Source organism: Cygnus atratus, chromosome 3 (assembly GCF_013377495.2).
Source record: "Cygnus atratus isolate AKBS03 ecotype Queensland, Australia chromosome 3, CAtr_DNAZoo_HiC_assembly, whole genome shotgun sequence".
In the NCBI taxonomy this organism is placed as follows: Eukaryota; Metazoa; Chordata; class Aves; order Anseriformes; family Anatidae; genus Cygnus; species Cygnus atratus.
In genome coordinates, this window is record NC_066364.1 from 110,108,573 (window position 1) to 110,133,469 (window position 24,897).

General features: G+C 40.1%; 1 protein-coding gene across 4 annotated transcripts in view; it reads left to right on the top strand.

Annotated features, from left to right (window-relative positions):
• The window catches only part of ACTR2 (actin related protein 2), a 40,237-nt gene that overhangs the window by 8,695 nt on the left and 6,645 nt on the right, over positions 1-24,897 (top strand). For 2 of the 4 annotated variants that reach the window (XM_035553024.2, XM_035553023.2), the window contains exons 3-9: positions 2,637-2,852; positions 6,912-6,984; positions 8,784-8,920; positions 9,702-9,851; positions 10,549-10,694; positions 11,123-11,255; positions 12,487-12,666. In XM_035553024.2, coding sequence (XP_035408917.1) covers positions 2,637-2,852; positions 6,912-6,984; positions 8,784-8,920; positions 9,702-9,851; positions 10,549-10,694; positions 11,123-11,255; positions 12,487-12,657 — 1,026 coding nt within the window. In that variant the 3' untranslated portion in view covers positions 12,658-12,666. Of the gene's footprint in view, positions 1-2,636; positions 2,853-6,911; positions 6,985-8,783; positions 8,921-9,701; positions 9,852-10,548; positions 10,695-11,122; positions 11,256-12,486; positions 12,871-23,968 lie in introns of those variants that run through there. The other 2 variants (XR_007708035.1, XM_035553022.2) reach the window with 2 other exon arrangements.

A 24,897-nucleotide genomic window follows, 5' to 3' on the forward strand; every position in this document is an offset into this window, starting at 1 on the left:
GCTATAGGGAAGAGCTTTCAAACCCTGCTCTTACTGCACGTTGTGATTGCTTATTTCAGTTCTGAAAGTAGCTACCATAATTTAAATATCTCTTTATTTTATTTTATTTCCCCTGGATATTGGTTCCATAATATCTGAACAGATTAGTCTGCTTATAGGTGATTTTTTTAATTATTGTTTTCAATTCTTGGGTATTTAAAGCAATCTAAATTTAGCGTTTGCCAGAGCTAGTTATGGTCAAATGCTTTGTGCAGTCTTGTATAGTTCAGATAAACATTTTGTCCAGGGTAAAATTCCAGTGTTACAGAATATTTATGCACAGTGTCCTATTTATGAGAAAGATGCAGATCTTGTTTGCAACGTCAGATGCATAAACACGACATGCCAATGACTTGTAGCAATAGCTTTCTTTAAAGAGATAATTTTAATCCGAGATCCTGAGAATGTTAGCTTGGCCATAACTACACTAACTCAGATAATTTCCAGCTGTACATGCACCTCTTTTCAGCTTATTTCTGCTGTATACTTAAAATAATTTGAGAATTTCATTTAGGCCTTTTCTGACTTTCTTGCTTCTACCTTCTTTCTTCACCTTTCTTGATCCGTTGAAGTAGAATAACAAAAAGATGGTAAGTGAGGTGCCCCTGTGCTGCTTGTTTACCATTTTTGCTTGATGGGACCTAGTAGCTCTTATGCTATTTTTTGATGTTATTCATTGTTTTGTCTTGCTCTACATCTTACATTGGAATACATACTTACTTTGGACGTCGTTCATTGCTTTGGTTTACTAGCAACTAATTAATGAGAATATTTTATGTATTGCTTCTAAATGTTACATAGCCTGTAGTTTTGCAAGGTACAAGAATAACACTTTAAGGACAATGTGAGCTCAGTACCTCTAACAGTAGAAATTGCTTTATTTAACTTTTAACCAAAGGCTTGAAAAAAGCTTCAGATTTCAGTTAAACAAATATTGAGCACCAAAGTGGTGGAAACATTGAACGTTACGACGCTGGTTTCTCTCTGCAACTACAGTTGTACTGTCCTTCTTGATCCTACTAAGTGTGCGTGTTGTTTGTTAGTGTGCTCTTGTTCTACCCTTTAGCTTTGTTTTAACAAGACGTGAAAGTTTTGTGTGACTTTGATTGCATATTTGAGTAGTGTCTTTTCCCGGGCTACGTCCTGTTCAGGAGCATTAAGCCTCAAAGAGCAGTGCACAAAAAAAGGCTTCTGATTCTTCCAACTGGTAGGGTTTCTGTTGTCTTAAATTCTCAGGAGTAATGTGGTACCTGGTGGAGTTTTCATAGCATGTTTTCACTGAAGTACATTTGATTTAAATATTAAAGCCTTGACTTCTGTCTTCTGTATAGTCAAGATAACTGAAGTGTGATCTGCTGTGCAAGGGAAAACAAATAAAATGCCTTGTCAGGGAGAAGAGGTGGAAGAAGAATGGTTTGTTTTAAATTATTTTCAATTAACTTCCTTTTTAATGGTCACTGGTAGCTGCTTAAGATGCTTCTAAAAAAAAGGCATTATAATCCTGACACTGGATTTTTCATTGTGCATCTTGTGTTTTTTTCCCTGGCATTGAACAGTGACTGAATAACCTTTGCTTCAGAGTTCTCTGTGCCACAGTAACTGCAAACTGTGGTGGCATATTTTCGTATGAGGCAGATGATTTTTTGCAATGAAAAGAATATAGTATAGCATGGGAGCAGTGCTCTAGAAGTATGTTCTTAGAGGCTAGATATGAGCAATTCAGGTAAGGCTTCTTTAGGGAAGTATGGGATATGACAGGGAACAAAGATAATGTTATATTGGACATACTTTGTCTGGGAAATACGTGGGAAAGGAGAAGATACATTGCTACTAATCTGAATGCAACGTTTGCATAACTAACATTAATAAACAGGTTGCTTCATTAGTGTGAGATGACTGTACAAACTATGCATTGGTTGGTTGCATTTGTGTAAGAATGCATTACTGGGGTTTTTGGCTTGGGACTTCTGGCATGGAACAGTCTGGGTTGTATTTTATATTTAGATGCCTCTCTTCTTCACACCCTACTGGCATAGGCAATATGTAAACCATTGTTTCTTTTAATGTATAGTGTGGAACTTCTAATCTCTTATTTGCTTTTGCTACTGCTCTATATGCTTATGTACCACTCATTATTCCTTTTCTGGTATTATGCACAGAAATTTGCAGCATGCATGGAAAAATACTCTGCCAATCCCACCTACTACCTCTATGTGCCATTTTGTATCTTGGCCTTTTGAAATGGGAACTTGATAAAAGAATTTTGGAGTTGTCAGTGGAGAAACCTTTATGCTTATAAAGGTCTTTGTAGTATCCAGCTTTAGCAGGCTTCATTTGTGTGTTTAAGGTTAATTGGAGAGTGGAATTAACAAAGTTTATTCTGGAAAGGGTTTGGGATGGGTAACAGCCAAATTTAAATACTACATGACATGTATTCTGCTTCTCTCCTAAGTACCTGAAAGTGATTCTAAAATGCAGGCAGTGTTTAAGAACACAGTTGGACGCAGGCTGGAGCAGCTCACTGTTACTTTTTTGAGGATGTTGCTGTTTAGAAAATTTTGCAAACACTGACGTGTCTCTTTATTAAAACTTTACAGGATCTCATGGTTGGTGATGAAGCAAGTGAATTACGCTCAATGCTGGAAGTTAATTATCCAATGGAGAACGGCATAGTTCGGAACTGGGATGATATGAAGCACCTCTGGGATTACACGTTTGGACCAGAAAAACTTAATATTGACACAAAAAATTGTAAAATACTACTTACAGAACCTCCCATGAACCCAACTAAAAATAGAGAGAAGATTGTGGAGGTATGTCTGTCTAGTAGAAACTAATATGTGCTGTCATAGAAGTATGGATAAAAGATTTTAATCTTACAATACCCAGTAACTGTTTGAGGCAAAACAGTTCTTTTGTTTTCTATCCAAAACTTTTCTTTGGTCTTGGTCATAAAGGCTACTGTGGTCAAATTCAAACAATCCTACCTCATCCAAAAATTATAACCAAGCTTTTTGTCTCAAGCCATATCACCAACAAAACACAGAGTTGGAAATGCATGTTTGTACTCAGGTGTCTAAGATATTTTGATTACTAGGTATTGGATGAATGTTAATTACTTTAAATGACTTGGACTTCTGTAAGCCAGAAGAGGTTTGAGGCTTGAACAAGATGATGCTTGCCAGATGGAGTAGTGTTGTTGGAAGTAGTTGAGACAAAGGTGTGATGACAACCAATTAATTAGCCTTTGATTAATAGTAGGGATTATCAATGAAAGCCTTCTGAGAAGGAAAGCTGGGTTGCTGGATCCTGGATCTCACGGTGCTGCACTGAGTGACCTCAGCTTGCTCTGAACCTAAACCTTGGCTCTAGTACTGTGTGACAAAGACTCAGTTTTGAAGAGCAGTAGTATTTTAGGAGAGCAAAAAATTTAATCTCCTGTTTTTTGCTTTTTTCTCAAGCATCATATGTATTTCCAATTAATGCAAGTATTTGGTTTAGCAAAAAATCTATTAAAATTTTCAGTTAGAAATAAGTACCTGGTAGGGCAGGAAAAATGTATTCTAAAGGTCTGAAACCTTATCCATTTATCAGAAGTGTGAGTATGAAAGGTTGTATGTGTTTTTTTCCCCAACTCAGTTAGTACAGTAAGAATTTATCTTTATCATTACCCACTGACCCTGCCTTTAAAATTCATTTGTTGTCACAGTTGCAGCAATGCTTTCTACAATGTGGCAGAGAATATTTTTTGCACTTCTGTTTCAATGACGCAGGAGTCAGCTAAGTAAAGCAAAGTTGGAAAAACTTATGTGGACGAATCAAACTGTACAATTTTAGTGTTTCTGAATTGAAGGTTTCCTAGCATTTAAGGACATCAGGGACCAGTTAGCTAAGTACTACATAAACCAACATTAGCAATACCGTCTGTTGTGTCTCAGTTAGCAGTGGTGTGATGAACATAGTGGATTATTCTGGGTTGCCTCCATGCAGCAGGAATGGTTGAATTTTCCTGTTCAGGCTTCTTTGCTTTTCAGCTGCCTGCAAATGTTCCTGTTTGTTTTTCTGTTAAACTCAGTGGTCTGGGTTTTAGTTATTCTGGTGCTGAGTAATTTTGTACCATAAACTGAGAAGCCTTCTATGGGTTCTGAAGTTTCATAAAACATTTGTATTGCCCCATTTGTTTTGTAAAACCACTCCAGATATCATAGATACTTAACCATCATCCAGAGGATTATGGAGAACTAGAACCCATTTACATAAGTTTAAACTTGAGTTAAACAGGAGTTCAATGTTTCTATTAATGTTTTTAATGGATCACAGCATAATGACAACTAGGAATATTTAACTGCAACCTATTTACACTTCTTTTTGACAACGACTCTTCCTTTTCAGGGAGGCTAGCCTAGTATGAAGCAGAGAACTGAATTAAGGTTTTCCTAAAGCCTGTAGTAAATGTCGGTGCATTTTTTTGGATACATTGCAGTAGCATTTTATAAGAACAGCTTAGTCATCTGGACCCTGTCAAGATGGTAGATAATTCCATATGCTGTATTTCATTCTATTTCCATTGATTCTCTTTCCTTACCCCATCCATCCCTCCATCAAACTCAGCTATGTAGCAATAGCTGCAAATGTTCACAAGACTGTGTATATTGTAAAATGCATATCTTAGAAGTGCTATTTCTTTCACAGTATGTACAAGACACAGATTACTCTTCAACTTAACTGGGTGTTTGCTGTTTGTCTGCTGCATTCTTATTCTGTAGTACCCTCAGGAGCAGCCAGACTTCCATGGTGTATTGTGGAGCTGTAGAGATGCTCTAGCATGGACGCTTCTCCTAATTCCATTCCAGTATTCTTTCTTTTTTTCCCCTCTTTTATAGTTCTTCCTTTCTGGACCTAATTAGAACATCAGTAGCTAATCCAAAAGCTGCTCTCACTAGAATAAGAATCTCTTCAGGAGAATGTGCTACTCCGTATTTACATCTTCAATGTATTAACATAAATGCCCCGTGTCAATGCATTTTTCTAGTCAAACAGAATAGATCTAGGTGTCTGGAAAGAAGAATAGCAAACCACAAAGCCCTGCATGTAGGCTACATACAAAAGGTTTTTGGGGTAACTTTCAGAGTGCAGTACAACATGTGAAGGTAGTAACTAATGAAATTTGAATATTGAGTTTTTTGTATGAAGATAATTTAAATTTCTCCTACATTGGTTTTTCATTTTGTAAGCACTCAGCTTGCTTGAGAGATTTATCCTTTGGAATAGTACTGTTTTTAGATGTTGAGAACTCAAACAGGATCTCTTTCTGAGTTGCTTTCTTTCAGCTGTTCCTTTTCTTGTGGACATTTCTGCTTCTTGTTTCTGAAGGTATTGCGTATATGTTAAATTGTGGTGATTACAGAAGCTACTAGCCAGCAATGTGTTGCTCGTTCTTAGCCAATGCATCTAGATACTGTATTAAACTTCCTTTTGTATCACTCAGTTCAGCTTGGGGGGTTGTGAGAACCCAAAGCCTGGTGTTCTCGTGGCAGGGTGCTCTGCAGCTTGCCCCCTCTATGTTCCTCTCTGTGTGACTTCTGTTATACGGCGTGCTCGCGGTAAATGTTCTCAGAAAGGAGGCATCAGTCTTCCCAGGGGTTCTACTCTGTGCTCGATATAGCTATGAAATAATTAACATGACTTTGCGAGGATCAGGGTTTTGATATGGGCCAGCCATTTAAAATCATGCTACTCTAACAATAAATTCTTTAAATTGTTCAGAATTCTAAAATCATCAGGCATCAGCTTTTTACTTTAAAAATATTTAGATATCTTTTACTTGAACTGTGGGAGTGCTTGGGATTTAATCAGTTTCTAATCCTAGAAGTTGCAGAAGTGCTCAGAAGGCTGCAGAGGAGCAAAAATAAAACTTTGCGTGTGCTGAAATGATCACAGTTCATTGGTTTTTCCTGGTAAAGCATTTTGAGAGGGGAAACTGCTGTGCAGCTTAATTTGTTTACTTGGCCTTCTTTTTGTTTATAAAGCTGACAAGATCCTATGAACTGTACATCCTTTAATCTTAGGCTGTTTCTTCACTGAAACTTGTACAGTGTTTAGGGGAGCCTAGCCTACAAGACAGGCAATTACCTTTCATGTTTTAATGAGTAGTTCTGCAAACCTGCATAGTTCTGCAAGGAGAAACTGAGTAGCTCTAACTGTGCTTTTTCAGTTATAGTGGGTTTTGTACTAAAATGAATTTTAGAAGTTTGTCATCACTTGTACTTTAAAGAAAGGAAGAGGAAGACCCGGATGCAGAGAACAATCTGTGATAGTGCTCTGATTCTAGAGTGGTATGAGTAGGAGTCTGTTTGGTCTTTGTTTGGCAGTCTGCAGTTGTACGAAGACTGTTGACCTGGATATGAAGAAGAGAAAAATCTGAACCTCATTAGATTTAGAGCATCCATCTTTAACAAACATTTCCTTCCAAAGTCACACTTCAGTAATGAAGTAGTTGGCTGGTCTACAAGTACTTCCTCCCACTCATTAAGCACTTTAGAAAATGGCTTAGTTGCAGAAATGCAGAAATTGGAGTATGGATTTCTTGAAACTATTCACATTTATTGCTAAAAGGATATGAAATGTTTTAGCTCCTTGATGTGACTTGTCTTGAATGAATGGACAGGTAAGGTATAGAACTGAATGTGCTAATTACTGCCACAAAGCAAGTAGGTTTCTGATGTTTGTATAGAATCAGTGTGATGAAATTTCTTGAAAGGTGTTTTTGACTAGAAAAAAATGTAGAATTATAGAAAGTTTTCAAACATCTATGAAAACTCCTTTAAGAATCTTGCCTTATTTGGTCATTAATTTTTGTCTTCATCTTGCAGGTTATGTTTGAGACGTACCAGTTTTCTGGGGTGTATGTAGCCATTCAGGCTGTCCTTACTTTGTATGCTCAAGGTAGGCAAAGATAAAATATGTTTAATTTATAATTGTATTTCTAAGCTGTAGCTCTAATATGGTATTAATAGGTCTTGGGCTTACTTCAACACTGATGTGAGCAAGCTGAATTCTATCTTAAGGGTTTGCTTTTTGTTTTGAGGAACTACTGAAAGATTATTTTTGTGGACGAACTGTGCAGACATGCTTGTAAATGCAAAAACCTGGTTTATCAAAGGTATCATTGTTTCAGGGTGTAGTCATATAGCCTTTGGCATGCTTCCAAGTTTTAATGACATGCTTTTGATTTTCTGATAAAGAAAAGTATTACTGCAAGTGAATTTCAAGCAGTTGACTAGGTGACTTTGCACTATTTTCAGTTCAGGAAAATGTTCATTCTTCTGTATGTAAACAAGAATAAATGATTGTCAGTTTGAGAAGAAAATTACAGATTCACTGAATTCAATAGAAATTCTGCCACTGGCTGCAATCCATCTATGATCTAGGATATTCAAGCAAATGAATTCTAATAACATGACTTCTCACATCTGTTTACTGGTCATTTGGTGTACTTAACCATCACATGGCAGGAAATAAACATCCGTATTCATTAATATGTCATCATAGTTTGTTTCCAAGAGCAAAAGTGATAGGATACTGGAAGGGTGGGACCGCCATACAAGTCATTAAAAGCAGTTGAACCCAAACCACTTTTGCAGACCTGGATTTTAGTTTTATTTGTTGTAAAGTGTGTTATTTTAGTCCCAACGGACAGCACCATTACTCTTTTTTTTTTCTAGATATTTTTCGTTGTTTTTGGTTTGTTTTAGGTCTGTTTAACCTCTTTACAAATATGGTCTCAAATTCTGTTGTACTTGTACATGTATTTTACTGTATAATGGTCAATTACTCCACTCTAATCTATACTACTCAGCTCTAAATCTGAGCTGAAATCTGAACTGTCATCCAAAAGAAAGCTGAAGACCTTCTAAAATAAAAATACTAAGTGGCACACAAATAGAATACTTGCTTTTGAAAACTCAGAAGTTGTCCTTTAAAGCATCCTATGTGTTTAAGTTGCATGCTCTTACATGGTTATGACATCTCAGTTTTGTGCACCTTAATATATGATTCTTTTATGGTAAACTTTTTTTTCCACTGGATTTAATTTCTTGAGTATGAAAGTGGATCTGGTTCAGCCTAATGCTGTTCCTGTGGGGAAAAATGTAGATGTGTGCTGTGTGGTCCAGATACTCTCTACCTTATGAAACCATTGTCTTGTTTTTGAGTACCAGCCACGATCAACAATAATAATATTAATAATTCTAATAGTCCTAATAATTCTAATAAGATAAATTTGTGGGATGAATAGCTCTAGGTTTCTTCATATTTGAGAAGTTAATATCAGGTTGCACATATATAGGTGGATCTTAGGAGAAATTTGTAACCCAACAAGCATTTAATGATATTACATATTCTCTTTAATTAGAGTGCAATTTAAGATGTCAAAACACTGGATAAAATGTTGAATGGTAGAGCTGTAAGTACCTAGGCAGGAGTCAAGGCAATACTTTAAAAAAATATATGGAAAGCATTGTTACTGTCAAAATCTTCTGTTTAAAATCAAGGTGAATGGAAATAACGGAATTTTAAATTGTGATTACTTTTCCCAGAATGATGACTTGAGAGAGCACAGGTGGTTTCAAGATAGTTACAGGGTTAAGATTACAATTATAAAACTATTCTGCGCTATTTATGGAGGCGCTAATAAAAGTTGTACTCTTTCTCTCCACCCATCCCTACCTCCCCCATTCTTCTAGGTTTGTTGACTGGGGTTGTTGTGGACTCTGGAGATGGTGTGACTCATATTTGCCCAGTTTATGAAGGTTTCTCCCTCCCTCATCTCACCAGACGGTTAGATATTGCTGGGAGGGATATCACTAGGTACCTCATTAAGGTAAGCTGAAAAGAATCTTTAAAGTTGAGGCTGATATCTGTGGCACACTGGTTCAAGTTTCCTTGGTAGCAAGAAACCACTATACGCTTTCCCTACATCACTTTTATGTTACTTACATAAAGAACTCCAGTATTCTTTGTATTGATTCAGCCTATATATATTGTTTCCTCATCTAAATGATGTGATAGGATTGATATTATTCAGAGACTTCACTTATTTTTTTTAGTAGCAGTCTAAGAAGGGAAGGGACTTTATTCCTTATTTGGAAAGGAAAAAAAAATCAAATTTGGTTTTCTTGATATGTTAAATGAAAACAAAATTGTATTCTTCGAGTTCTACTCATCTATTTTCAGAAAGACCTTTTTTTAGGTGTGGCAAATGTAGTGATTCTTACCTAATTATTAAATCAGACAGTATGTTTTATAGATTATTTGTTTTAAAAAATATAAGCAATATTCTACATTGACAAATCCTATGATTTAAGTGGAATAGTGTGGTGTTCTGAAGTGAAGACCTAAATATAAGAACTATTTTGGTTATCTTTCACTTCCCTTTCTAACAATTGTACTGAAAGTTGTGAAGAAAGAAAATTTCCAACTTGCAGTGATGTTGCATCTGTTTTTTTCGTTTCTGTTATTAATGGATATGCTGTGACAGACTTGATTTAATACTAAATTTGCTGTTACAAAAGTGAGTCAAACTTGAAAAGATAAATTTTTGAACGTGCACATCTGATAACAAGAACAGGACGTTTACTGCAATTCTAATCTGTTCACTCTAGCTCCTCTTACTGCGAGGGTATGCTTTCAACCATTCTGCTGATTTTGAGACTGTTCGCATGATCAAGGAAAAGCTATGTTATGTGGGATACAACATTGAACAGGAGCAGAAACTGGCATTAGAGACCACAGTACTAGTGGAGTCCTACACGGTGAGTGTTCTGAGACAACTTTTCTTGTCCTAAATTTCTTAGGTGTAAAATTAGGTAGCGTTTAATTTTGATTCCTTGCAAGTTTTTCTTGGTAGTAGCTCATTTCCTAGACATGAGTCTGTAGAATCACAATACCTGGTTCTGGGAAAACTCTGAAAAGCTTATTCCTTATTCCCAGGATTTTCATAAAACTTTGTACTGGTTTTTGTCCTTGTAGATGCTTGAAACTTGAATATTACAGCGCAAAAACTTGTAGAGAAGGGGGACTTACTCTAACGTCAAACTGTTTCAGCTTCATCTGTCTAGCTGTGACACGTTTGAGACTCATACCTGGTAACAGGACAGATAACCTCCCTTTTAGGGGACGCTTGCTGTGATCACACACAGGAGGAAAGAACTTGCAGGGGAGCGTTATTGTTGCTGTAAGATCAACCTTTAAATGAAGATCAGGAGCTGTATTGCAAAGCAGTGCTTGGTACTTCAGTATCAATATGTCTGGTCCCTGATCTCTGTAATTGCATAGGAATTGAAGAATTAGTAGCTTATTTCAGTAGTACTAAGTGACATTTGCAGTGGTGACAATAAGCAGCAGTTTCCTGTTCTGAAACATGAGGTAACAATGTAGGTACTTCCTCTTGCTTTGTTTTGTATCTGAGTGGCTAAAAGTAGTCTTCTGAAAGATGTTTTCTTTCACTAGCTCCCAGATGGCAGGATTATCAAAGTTGGTGGAGAACGGTTTGAGGCACCAGAGGCTCTCTTCCAGCCTCACTTAATCAATGTAGAGGGGGTTGGTGTGGCTGAACTGCTGTTTAACACCATCCAGGCCGCTGACATTGATACCAGGTAAGAGCAGGAGGACACTTAAACTCCTGTGTCAGGGTGCAGAGGTGACACGAGAGCTGCATTCAAATGAAATGCCATCTTTTGCTCTATATGTTAATGTGCACACTGCTGCGGGAGGATATATGCTGGGATTGGGGATCAGTCTGAGATGACTCTTCGAAGCTTAATGGCTTGTCTGGAAGCCTGACTATTTTGGTACGAACAAGCAAGGATTACATTTTGGAAGTGCAATGTTTTTTTTGTTTTATTTTGCTGCTTTCCAGGACGTCTGGAAAAGCATGAGCAAGTATGCCAAACTCAGGCAAAAGTTGGCTTTATATTTGTGTAGTGACAGTTTTAGATTTGTATTTATTTCCATCTACAAACAGGTACCTATTTGTACTACAGAGTATATAATATGACACTAGAAAGACTGTTTTCTTGGTTAGGTCTGAATTCTATAAGCACATTGTGCTGTCTGGAGGGTCCACCATGTACCCCGGGCTGCCTTCACGACTGGAGCGGGAACTTAAACAGCTCTACCTGGAACGAGTTCTGAAAGGAGATGTGGAAAAACTCTCGGTAAGTATGGAGTCACCGCTTTATTTGTGTGGGGCAGAGGTTTATCCTGAATCCCCACTAGAGGGAACCAAGTAGTCAGAAATGACTGAAGCTGCTGGTCACCCTCTACACAGCTTCCAAAAGCTTGGTGCATCTCAGTTCTTCACACCCCTATTGTGCATGCAGGGACGTGCCGTAAAGTCACTTCCAGTCAATGCTAACAGCAAGTCATTCCTAAAGTCTTGGGCTAGTTTGAATGTAAAACGTACCGTTAAATGTTACTGCACAACTCATAATATAAATTGAACAATGCTAATGAGCATTTGTGTTTCAGAAAGTCATCGCTGAGCAAAAGTGATTTTTATTTTTAAAAGTTTTGATTCATACTATATAATGTGGGTGAAATGCTCACCCCCGCACCCCCACCCCCCCCCCAAAAAAAAAAAGTTAGAGATCAGAGTTCACACATCCTCAAGTGGAATAAATTTTCCTTGTTCATGGGTTACTGTGATAAGCAGACAAAAGTGTTTTGGAGTTAGTGTTGCCTTCTATCTGCCAGCAGTGCTGTGTGCTTTTCAGAAAGGAGATATTTACAAAAGCAATTACTTTGAGTGGAGTTTCTAATGTTAAGCTGAATTGAACTTCCCCAGTTCTTAATACAGTATTCTATAAAGATCTTCTGCAGCTATTTAGAATGACTCAGTTGCACAGAATAGAATCACAGAATCACTCATAGCTTTGACTGTAGTCATTTTTGCTCTTGAAGTTAGAGCTTGAACATCAAAGAATTTAAGATAATATTAAATAAACTGGTCTAGATTGTATAAATGTAGAATCTCTTCCATCTGCCGTTCTAAAACTTGGCATAATTCTAAAATATTTTGTGATCTGGTAACTTCTGATAATTTTAGCCATCAAAGCTTAGCAAGTGTTTCACTCTTTTCCGTGTTCATGAAATGTAAAAATGTGGTCTTTAATTTTGTATTCTGACTTCTGGGCTTTTTGTGGATATACCAAAGGTATAATTTTGGGGAAGTGTCAATAGCTGTCTCTAATTTCCAGTGCAAAGTAGTTATTTTACTTTGGTTGCGCAAGCTGAAAGCTCACAGAGTGCCCTGTGCTAGCACTTCAGGCTTTTGGTTATGTTTTTCTCATTAAACAATTTACATTTCATTGTTCTGGTAGAAAGCACAATTTTATTTCAAGAGGCTTTGTTTCAAAAATCCTAGTAACAGTTGTTTTTTCTTCTTAGAAATTTAAGATCCGAATTGAAGACCCACCTCGTCGAAAGCACATGGTGTTTTTGGGTGGCGCGGTTCTAGCAGACATCATGAAAGACAAAGACAACTTCTGGATGACCCGACAAGAATACCAAGAAAAGGGAGTGCGTGTTTTGGAGAAGCTTGGTGTGACTGTTCGATAAATCCCAAAGGTTGTTCCCATCACATGTCTAAAGCTTTTTTTCTTTCATTGCCAATCTCTGAACTCACTCAGCTACATGCTATGGAAAGGCCTGTCTTTGGCCTTTGACCCAAAGGTCAGGTTTTGTTCTGGTTTCTTGGGGTAGCTTTTGTTAAATATTTCTTAATGTGGCTAAATTTGACTATTAAATTTGACCACTTCCCTGCAAACAAAACAGAGCAAGAGCAGCCTGTCTACTTCATTGTTCCTTCCCAGTAGGCAATTGGGTAATTCTGGTAGGCTTTTTCTTCTGGGTTTATTGCTGTAGTACTGCTAGCTTTTGTCTCTAGTTCACAAGGGGTTGTGTGCCTTTTTTAGCATAAGAAAACCTTTAAACAGGAGCTTTTGCTATTGGGTCGTTGTGTGGGTTATCTTTGCATCTTTTTGCCTCTCTCTACATTCAGACTTTTCCTGCAGTAAGGAATTTTGATTAAACATAGTTAGAAACTAGTTTAACTAGCTGGAATGGCTTTAACACTGTTTCAATGTAATGTGGTTCCATACGCACTGCTGCCTAAACTGGCTTCTGAGGTGGTTTATCAGAATCCTTAGAGGTGATGGGGCTTTCATACTGTATTTTCTAAGTGGTCATGTACACAGTTGCCACAAACCAGGGAACACCGGATATTCTGGCAAAGGTAAATTTGTGGCCTTAGGTGTCTTTGTTCTTGTTTTTTTTTTTTTTTTTTGGAGGGAGGAGACAGGTTTGAGCTGTGCTCCTTTTCTGTTAAAGGACAGCTGGGGGTCAGTCTGACCAAAAATGCCTCTCTTTTTGTAGCTAAATTTTGGTACCATGTTATCTCAGCATAGGGAGCAAGAATGTTACATTAGCTATTCAGTAATTGTTGAGAAACTTAGATGTGCTGAGACAAAAGCCTCTAAACTTCTGAAGAGATTTCAGAAATGCTTGTGAAAACTGTAATTATAGATATTAAGCCCCCCAAAACTGAGTTTTAAAAGTCTGATGTTTTAAGTGCTTGTATGTACATCGGAAGCACTTTATTATTAAACTTTACAAGTATATTAACCTAGTGCCAAGTAGTTATTGCAAATGAATATTTCAGTGACCAGTGTTTATTGCAGCAAGTAGATGTTTATAAACAACCACTGGCAGTAGGTTATAAAGAATGACCTATATTTGTTCTAGTTAAAAATAACATCGGAATAGGAGATGCTGTTGGTTGGTAAATATCCACGATTCATTTTGACCAGTCTTGAGTTTTGATACTTAGCATGGGATGGGGAAGGAAGTGGAAAACCAGTGATGAAAATGCTGTTTCCAGAAAATACATTAAAGCTGAGTTGTACTGAAAAATAGAAGTTGTCACTAGTAATTATCAGCCATCTTCTCTGAGTATAGTTGCCTGTATTTTTTCCTGCTAGCAGACTGGTAACTATCTTTGCAAATAAAATCTGCCTTACATAAAACATAGCAAAAAGCTGCTTGCATATGAATGCCAGTTAGACCTAGTTCTACTTTGCTTTTCGTGGAAATATTGTATCACTTCTTACTTGGTTTTCCAAGCCTACCATAACATTTAAGCATAAGGAAGTTAAGATCTGCTTTTGACTTCCAAACCTTGGAATGTACAAGATGTGCTTTCATATACTTGCCATTTGTCTACATCTTTACATTAATAATTGACCCCAGAAACATGGAAATACTAAACTCCCTTGGATTCCTAAAACTTGCTTTCTTTCTAAATCGAGCAGACAGCTTCCTTTCGGCCAAGAGAGTCAAACAGGCAGAAACCATGTCTGCATTTCTTTAATAACAAGACAGTCACTATAGTATTGCTAGTAATGACCATTTAATTATAGGTGGGTGGGGTTTTTTGCAGCTATATTTACTCTTAACTTGAACAATATGAATTTACAGGCATGCCGGTCATGCCTCAGTGCATGCACTTAAGCAGTTACTAGATTTTTGGGGACATGAATGTAAGGGGTATTCTGAATTCCCGTAGTCTTCTGAACATCTAATACACGAGATTTAAAAATGCTGTGGGCTTGCTTTAGAGCTATGGTTTCTCATGTGACTGTCTCTGGGCTTTTTGGACAGCATTGAGAATCATGGAAATAAACCAAAGAATTACTTAAAAACCTTTTTTGAATGACAATCTGCCATGTGATTTTTCAAATCTAGACCTTGACCCTGCACCCCTTTTCTAAACCATATTCTCCCTCTTCATTGGCTTTGGTTAGGTATGTGCATGTTTGAGTAAAGGATTTGGAATTTGGCCCTTTCACAAGAGAGAACTTCACAGCACCATGAGTAATAAATGTCAGTCGATTATGCAGAATCTTGGGTTTCCATGGAAACCATGTATATATTGGAAAAAAAAAAAAAGCATTTTAAATTACAGCTATCATGGATTCAGAAGAATGCATATGTAATCCACATACTGAATGGGGTGTTCCAGTTGTGCTCAGTGTGGTTCTCTGTGTGTGTTTGCACACATGAGTGTATGTGTGTGTTCTCTCAGCTGACAGCTTCAATATTGCTATGAAAGCAATCTGGTTTTAATGGGTTTTTTTGAAGACCAAATAACTTGAGTTGTATTTGCAATATGCTTCAGCTCCTATAAAATTAGAATAGAAGATGCTGCATCAAATGTAAGTTTTTTGGGAACATCCTATTTTTAATGTTAAGCTGCTTCAAACCCTCCCCACACCCCACCCCAGTGTTCTAGGATGTTAACCAATGTAACACAAATGGCTTTTTTATACAGTTCTGAACGATATGTTAACACATGACACTGGTTGAGACCATGAATGGAAATAAACATCTATTTAAATTGACAGGTCTTTTCAATATAAAAATAAAATCAGATTTTTTTCAAAGTAGATGACGTTTGCTTTGTTTCCTTTGGGAAATCGCAGTTCTGTCAGTTTTTCTCTAACATAACTTTCATCGCAAAACTATCATGAGCTGCTTATGCTGAGGAAATCTGACATGACAAAATAACATGTTCCCTATTGATTGCTGTCATAGAGTGAGAAAAGCACCCTTATTCCATTCCCTAGGCAAAATTTCCCTCCCTTCACCCTAGTTTCTTTAAAATTAAAAGAAAAAGTCTTCAGAGATGAATCTTTTCTAGTTCAAGCTCTACGCTTAGTACTGCAAAATGAGAAGAGCCCTTCACTTTTATTGATTTTTAGCATCCCTGGCTATGCTTGGAAGCCACATAATGATGTTCTGTTGTGGAAAAATCTTGGCATTGCTACCTTACATGCTATTTCATGTGCATCCCTCATTTTAATTGATACAAGAACTATATGAGGGGGGTTAACATGTTGCATTTAGAAAGAGGCACTGGTTTGAAGCAGCTCTTGCACCTGAAATCTTGCAATTCTCTCTTGCCATGTGGATTAGTGGCTAGCCCACTTATCATGATGCGTTTATCTGGCTTATGAAACAAGCTTAACTAGCTTCTTCATCCTGGCCCATTGTACATGTTGTTCGTGTGTATGTTCCCCAGGCATTATGTCCCTAATGGCTTGGGTTTTCTTACAGTGAAACAGTATCTGCAGTTGGGCTCTGGGTGAATCTGTCTCAAGGGCTAGGCCAGGCATGTGCTATCTTAAATAGAGGTGTTTGGAGTTAGGATTTTAATAGGGGAGCAAATAATAATTAAAAAAAAAAAAAAAAAGCATTCTCGCTTGCCCACTATCATATCTTTATTCCATCACTGTGTATTCTTGGGGGGACGAGGGAGGGTGTCAGGATTTACCTCTGCTCAGTAATAATTCATGCTCCCCACTCTCTGCTTTGACTTAGTTTGCTTGTCCTGGCTTTTGTGGGGAAAGGGCTACTAAATACAGCTCAGTCAACATTTACTAGTGAGCTTTTTCAATAGTTAATTCCTCCCTGCAGGCACTTCATCTATTTGCCACAAATAAGCTTCATTAGCTGTTTCAGTACTGTGAAAAATCAAGGTTTTTTGTTATTTTTTAAATCTAAAATATCTCTTCCTGTATTCTAGCAATCAGGTAAACTCTTAAGGAAAAAGAGTTCTAGATCTTTTCAGCAAGTATTAAAATCTGAATGGAAAATTTGCTTTATTCTAGCCCTACCTTATGCAGAAATACTTGTTCCTGTCTAATGGGGGTCATTTGTTGTCCTGTTGGTATAAGTCACTGTGACATTAGAGGCCTCAATAAAAAAAAAAAAAGTATTTCTTCCCTTTTGGAGTAGTGGTAATTTTACCTCTTACCTTCACTGCATGGCCTATTAAGTTTTAAATAACATCCCCCAGGTAGATAGCTTATGTTCCTGTAACCTGTTGTTGCAGCCTGTTTTCCCAACCAAACTGCACAGAACAAGATTGCAATGCACATCTGCTTGTCAGCCTGACAGCTGGAGGAGGGCTCCTTGTCTTCACCGTGCCATGTGCAGAGTTCTGCTTTCGTGTTGCTGGCACAAGGAGCAGAAGTTCAGGGAGGAAAGGAAGAGTGGGGCTTTGCTTCTTGATTCTATTTTTTCTTTCTCACAGCAATTCCTTAACACTAGAGATTAGGGAAACAGTTTGTATTCTAGGTGATGAATAAAGCATATTAGGAGTCTTCAACAGAGATTTAGGATGATGCTAAGGGGCATCTTCCAACCACAGAAGTTGTGCTCCTTCCCATAATTTTTTTTATTTTAAATTTTTCCCCAAAGCCTAGGAATGGTAATTAAACTGTAGCTGCAGGAATAATGACAGATATAGGCCCCTTGCCTACACCTTTTCATCACTGCGCTCATCTCCCATCTGTTTTTTATTTGCCCTAAAGCTTAAGTGGTTTCAGGATCCTCCACTTGCATGCGTGTTTCTACTATGTGCCCATTTTAAATCTCTCCAGGTATTTTAATGAATTAATTAATTGACAGTTGCTGACCTCAACACGAGTACATCCTGTAAGTCCTGACTTGCATCAGGCACTTTTCTTAGCACAGCAGCCTTCTGGGGGCTATTCCAAACCTAAACCTTTGTGTTTTCCAATAACTTTCCCTTCTGAACCACTCCATGTAACCCTGATGTTGGCTTTCCCTGCCAAAGCAGGAAAGACAAGGGTGGCATTAAAGACATGAAAGGGAGTATTTTGGGAAGTGCCTGACCACATGATCTCCTTGGAATATTTTTGGGTTTTCCCACTGGAGTAGTGTTGATACCCACTACAAACTACCCTGTGGCATGTCCAGTAAGAGCTGGTGGGATTTATGTTAGCACCTGTAATGCTGGTAGGTCGTGCCCTGTAAGAAAGTCACCTTGTAAAGGGGGTGCTAGTGCTTCCCGCAGCATTGCTAGGTGATAACCTGGAACTAGAACTGGAATAACCTACGAAACATTGTCAGCACTGGAATCTGTGTACCGTGTGAGAACAAAACGCTGTATGATCATTGCCCATTATCTAATTATACAAGAACTTAGAGCCCTGGAGGGTGAACAACTAATTAACTTATCCACTTTTAAAAGGGTAACAAAGAAGTAACGGATATTTGTTTGAGCCAAAAAAAGGCTCTTGCTCCAGTGCTGTCCAGTGAAGTCACGTGTTCCTTGAGAGGTGAAGGAGGCAGTCTGGTGTGGACATAGCTCTCTGCATCCTGATCCTCTTAGTACTGTGATGGGGTTGTAGAGGCAGGAAGTTTGCTTTTAGGAGTAGATTGCTTGTTCAAAAACAACTCAGCTTTTGAGATGCAACGCATAATTCAGTGACTCACGAACCCAGCTTACCCAGGAAGGCAGCTGATGCTGGACCTTGCTTGCCTTCAGTGCAATATGAGTGATCTACATTTGAGGATTTGCTTGTGCAGAATTCTAAACAGAGTATATCTGGAGCATTTGATCCTTTGGTGTGGATGGGAAGTGCTGGGGAAAGGCCATGGTTTTACCCCACATTGGGGCTTGCTGTTATCACCTGGGAGAAGAGCTGCCTGTCAAAAAAGCAGTGGCATTTCTCTGTATGATTAAAGGTCCTGCAGCTTTTGTGTCAGTGGTGGTAGGACCTCTGTATAGAACTCATGCTGAATGCATCAGGATTTAGTACCCTAGACTCTAATTTTACTTTCCAAGCAGCAATGGACAGCTTCCGCCTCACCTAGAGGCACGTGCCTTCCTTCAGAGCCCTCATTCCTGCCTCTCAGGATCTGTACACTATCGCCTGGCTTGTGAAACACCAAACACCTTGTTGTGTGAGCCAGGGTTCCCAAATGTGAGGGACGCACCAGCCTCTCAGGAGCAGAGTGGGCACCACTGACCTGCTGTTCTTTGCCGTTGCAGGATGCAGACAGGTCTCCTCCCAGGCATAAGCGTGGCTCAGCAGGGCAGCACACCTCTCCTTGTGCTGCAGCAGCAAGCTGTGCTGGGCTGCCGGGGGATCTGGAAACGGAGCCTTCATCTGCCTGTGAAATCAAAACCAGCAGGCATTCTCAAAACAACCTGTAGGCTATAAAACACAACTGTGTGGCTGCGGTGCTCCTGATAGCTCACAGCTCACACCTGGGACAGGGCAGACCGTCTTAGAGCTGTTGCAGTGGGTTGCAAGGACCAGATAGCTACCCTGGCCAGACAAAATAAGTTTTAAAAAAACAACCTACAAAAACCAAACAAACTTAAAAAAAACCACGCCAAACATGGAAAGCAGAATTTAAAGTACTGTGCTATCCAGACCCAGAGGTTAATTATTTTAATCAGAAAGGCCTAATTGCCTGCAAGTGACTGAGAATGAGATTTCAGCGCGTGCAGTGACACTCATGCAGTTTCTGGGGAGCAGCTGATGTGCTCTTGTCCACATTCTTGCAGTAACATGGGTGTGTATGTCTCTGGGTTGCTGTTGATTACAGAGCTGTTAGCTCGACGTCTTTGACACTCAAACTGGCTTTCTCCAACTTTCCCCAAATACACAATGCAAGTTTCTGCTGAAAAAGGTGGGTGACTAACTTGGGAGGTAGATCGGTCCCTTATAAATCAGTATGCTTGCTATTTTTGGAGGTTTGCTTAAGGAGTGGAGTGGGTCAGAAGGAAGTGACTTTTTTTTTTTTTCTTCCCCATCCCCCCTGACATTGTAACACAGTTGTTGCTTTCAAGAATATGCATGGTCTGTTTTCTTCAGACTATTGGCTCGTCTGGTAAAATAATTAGCTGTTAGGCAGACAGAGGGAAAGGATCACATCTGCACAAGACAGGAAGACTGGGACAGTAGAAGGGGAAAAAAAAATCCCTGCTTGAATCACAGCTGCCCACCATGCATAATAACAGAGCTTGCCAAGAATATTCAAATTGATTTAGGGAGAAAAGCTGAGGAAACCGTTTAACCCCAGCCTGCTTGGATCTGTGACAGTATCTCTATAGGCTGCTCCCACTTTAGGCCAAAAGAAGGGTTTTCAAGCCGTGTGTTTCACCAGCCATCCTTCCTCTACCCCCTTTTGCAGCAGGAACACAAAATACGGCCTCACTGACAGGCACAAGGCCGTGCGCTGCAGAGCAGCTTTCCACGCAGAGAAAATAACCAAAGGTGGGAACATTTATTTCATATTGATGGGATTAAGTTGTAATTGGATCATGTGATTAAAACCCAAGAGCCAGGCAGATCATTTGTGACTAATTTCAGGCAGTGGGAACCTTTCTGCTGCCTGCAGAGCGCTCTGAGTTAGGCCCCCTCTCACCACGATCGGTCTGCACAGGCATCGTCTGCGAGCAGCCTTCTCAAGTGCACGAGGCCAAAGTTACTTGCTCGAGAGTTTCTGAGAACACATCTCCGCTGCAGGCTGCTCGCAAGCAGTTATGAGCGAGGATTTTGCATCAAACCTGTGGGTAGTGATTAGTTTGGACATGCGAGTCATCCAGCGAATCCCTTTCCCTACTTAAATACATCTATTATCCAAAATCTGTAAGGAGATGCTTGCTTAATGGTTAAAAAATGGTTTGTGGGGAATACGGTTTGGTATTTGTTCTCAGAACCTGTTGTCTCTGAGACCAGCTTTTCCTACAGGAGTCCCAGGCTCAGTCCCAGCAATCTCTTTGCAGTAAACCCACAGAAGGATAGCTAGAGAAATGCACAGAACCATGTCCAAATAAAACAAAAGCACTGTAACACAGGTATTTCAGTGCTTGCTTTCAGGTGCTGGTGCTCAGGTTGAAAGCTGGGGCCCTAGATGTCACCCAAGCTGTGGGTGGGCCTTTGCTGCCAGCTGGAGCAGCAAACCCCAACATTCAGGCCCCCCAAACTTCTCAGCTGCAGCCTCGCTTACATCGGGAAGCCTTTGGCACACGAGGTTTTTTCCGGTTAAAACACAAGTTCCCTGGGTACCTAAATGTCTGCTGCGAGGCAAATCCAGGACTGCTGAGACCCTGACAGCACTCAGCAGCTATGCGATTTGTCCATGCCTAAACCACAACAGGCCTCAGCAGCAAAACATTCCCCATCGAGCTCGCCTGCAGAGCCAGGCTGCAAGATGTGCGCACAAGATGTTTTTGGATCAGGTCTCACATAAAAGCAGCTGTGGGAGGAAATGGGCCCAGTAGTCAGACCACATTCACCATTAATATTCATTTATGCACAAATACTAACACAATCGGGGAGGACTTCTAAAGGAACGAGCCTCACTAACTCCAGGAACAGACACTTCTGGGCTCTGGACAAATAATTTAGAGGCCACTGAAAGGAAACCCGAACACTCTTCCTCTGTTTTGTGAGAAGGATCTCTCCTGCAAAGAGAGCCTGCCGGCGCATCCTAAGGGGAAGGAGACATCTCCTTCCAGCCCAGGGTTAAGCACCTCCCTGGCTCCAAGCACAGGGGCACCACGCAGGTGCTGGACACGCAGTGATGTTGCAGAAGGCTGGGATACAGGGGCAGTGTGGACCAAATCTGCAGATAGGTGGGTGTCTTCAGAGAGGTTTGAGGATGCGTGCTTGCAGTTCGGTTCTAAAAGGAGGAAAGAGTTACAAACCAGAACCAGAGGAGGGTTAATTGCGTATTTTTCCCTGTGAATGTTATTTGGAAGCTCTGAAATCACATCCCTGAAGCAGGCAGGATCAAGCAACATCCCAAAGAATGAGATATTCAGAGCCCCGGCCTTACGGCAGCAAGTCCTCAGCTCATGGAAGGAGAAAATGGAATAGGAAAAACTCAACCCAGGGAAAGAAAAATAAGTGATCAGAATGGCAGGGGGGGAATACAGAAAACAGAGAGACCACAGCAAGTGGAAGGGCAGCAATGAGCGGAATAGCACTGGCTTACTGACCACAGTTAGAGTCAGGACCACCATCACAAACAGCTTTGCTGGTGACCTCAAGCACAGTCTGAATATGCTCCTCAGAGGATTTGCTCTGTGTGAAGTGACAACAGCCAGTCTGCAAACATGTAGTGCTCCTGGCCAGACTCCTTTCGAAGGAAATGAACTAAGTCCTGGACAGGGTAAGAGAGGTGTCGAACCTCTCTAGGGGTCTAAGGAAGCCTTCATTTGACTTGTCCCTGCCTCGCATTTTTATTTAAAGTAATTGATGCATCATGGGTTACAGCCCACTGGAACCAGCTGTTTCACAGGGGGCACAGAAAAGATGGAGGTCTGGGTTTTCCTCGAGGACGTAGCTGCGCTTTGAGAAGCAAAGCCTGGAAAAGAACATGAGAGGGAGGAGGGAGAAAAACCTTTCTCCCAAAGGTTTGTTCAAGTTTCCCGCTCATGCTGGAGAAGTTGTTAAAGGGGTAGGGAGTGTAAATCCACTAACACCAGGAATCCATTTTCTTTCAAACCGAATTCCTCCGTGAACCGCTGTGAAGGAGAAAACACACGAGACCAAATCCAAAAATCATGTCGCTGTCTCCTTAGGAACCTCAGATAGATGGTTAAGCATCACCTTACACTGACGGTCCATCTGACTTCCAGTATCTGCACGCACAAGAAGATGCCTGCCAACTTCAGGGCAGATATTCATGTGCACACCAGGCAGGATGAAGCCTTAAAACCTCTAGTAGTTACACTTTTACTGCCAGAAGCAACATTTTAATCTAAGTATTGGCTCCCGACAGAGGCTGTATTCTGAGGCACTGCAACATCTTTCCTCCATCTGAATAATTGGGAGTGCCTGTCTTTAATCTATTTTCAAGAATTGTTGGGTTTAATTTTTTTTAATTTTTTTTTTTTTTAAGTACAAAAGAAAATGTTTCTGTGTATACATTCATGGCAACAGAGCTACACAGAGACATAAACTAATGGAAGGTCCATATGTCGAGAGAATACCGTATGTAATGAGAACTGCTGCATTTTTGTAAAATGTAATGGGACAGATACGCAGCAGCTGTGGGTTACTCAAGAAGCAGCTAATTTAGCAAGCTGAATTCAAGGATATTTCCCAGATCTCCCAAACAATGAATAGCAGTGTTGTTTAAGATTACCATTATGCCTTACATCCTCCTTTGACTGGAAGCAGGGGGAGGAAGCCTCTATCTGTGCTTCTGGGGCAGAAGTACATGATTAGTGCCTAGCTATCATAGGAAGCCCCAGGGGAGCAAAGGGGTCTGGACTTGAAGGAAGGAAGGAAATCGTGTAGGATAAACAAAAAAGAGCCTCAGGAAAGCAGTTGAGATGGGCAAGACTTGGTGAAAAATAGAAAAGAGGAATAAAAAAGGAAGGGACCTATTGGAGTTCTAGCTAATATTAAACTTATAAAAATAAACAAAACCAGAACAAAACAACAACAATAACAAAAAAAAAAAAACTTATTCTAAAACAGCATTAGAAACTTAGCAGGTTCATATTTCTACACGCTGCCCACCAGGCCCAGATTTCACCTCCTGCTCCACCAAAAAACTTGGCTCCCTACAAAAACTCCAGACATTTTTTTAAGGAGAAGGTCCCTGCAGTGACGATGCCAGCGCTGCCAGGAGCACACGGCTGCAGTTTGCAGCCGCCCTTCTGCAGCTGGGAGGCAGAGGGGGAGGAGAGGGATGGGCTAATCTGGAATCCAAATTTGTTGCAGGTTTCACACGTGTAAACAAAAGTGGCCAGGCCGTGCAGACAGTCTGGGGCCTTGTTACATCAGCTTGAGGAGGATTTGTCAAGCATAACACAAAGCAATCCACCCCCTGAAAAAAAAAAAAAAAGGAAAAAAAAAAGCACAACACCATACCTCTCTCTCAGCAAATTAAGAGATTACCTGAGTGAATGGAGTTTGCAAAGGATTTTCAGATACAGTAACTTGGTAGTAGTAACTGAAAAGGACATTGCTGCATTAAGACAGATTGCATTTATCTGGTTCCCAGATCATGATGTTAGAATTTCCTCTTACAGTACCGTTGAGATAACCGAAGGCTCTATCTCCCTGTAAAAGAAAAACACTTGATTTCCACACAAACGGAATGAGCTTGCACAAGAGAAGTACCAGGAAAATCCATCTCTCCCGGCCAGGCTCTCCTCCCTGCTCCACTGATGGAAATGACCGAAGCTCTGAGACTTGCCGCGCACTCCTGGGGGCAGAGCAGAGCAGAGGCTCGTGCTTTGCTGACAGAGTCATTCCCTCAAGCCTGGCTTTAGAAATTCATTATAGCAACAGTTTGTCTCCCAGGCTCAAGCCAAACCTTTTGCTTAGTTACACAGAGAAGGGAACTTCTATTGAAATCAGCGTTAAAGACGCTGAATGGTTTATGTAACGTCGCATCGGGCTTCCAAAGTGCTCCATGGTAGAGCACATCTGTAGTCAGCAAAAGGCTATCTTGGGCCAGGGACTTTGCTCTTTGCCATATATCACTGACACATGCAAGTCTGCGGCGTAATTCTGCTCCTGGAGTCACAGCTGAAGCAAGATAACAGAGCTGGAAGCTTTGGGACTACCTGAAACGAATGCTTTTTAAAACACTTTTTTCTTCTTAAAACTTTTGGAGCTGCCCCTTCCTGTTTAATGATAAACAAATAACTCCCTGCGACACCAGCATGAAATTCTCAGTGCACTTCATTCCTTTGCACGAGGACAAAAGCCCAGCCCCTCAGCCAGGGGAGCCTGAATTTATCCAGGAGTCCATAGGAAACAGCTGTTGCTTTCAGCCCAGCCTCTCCTTTATCTCCTTTATTGCTTATTCATGTCTCAGCTAATACTGGCCACTGCGAGCAGGTCAGGACTCTGCACTCTGAAAAGCTCCTCAGAAGCTGATGGAAGTCAGCCCGGTGCCAGTGGGATGGAGGAGCGGGGTCTTGCATTATTCAATTCCCAGATGGTGACAGAG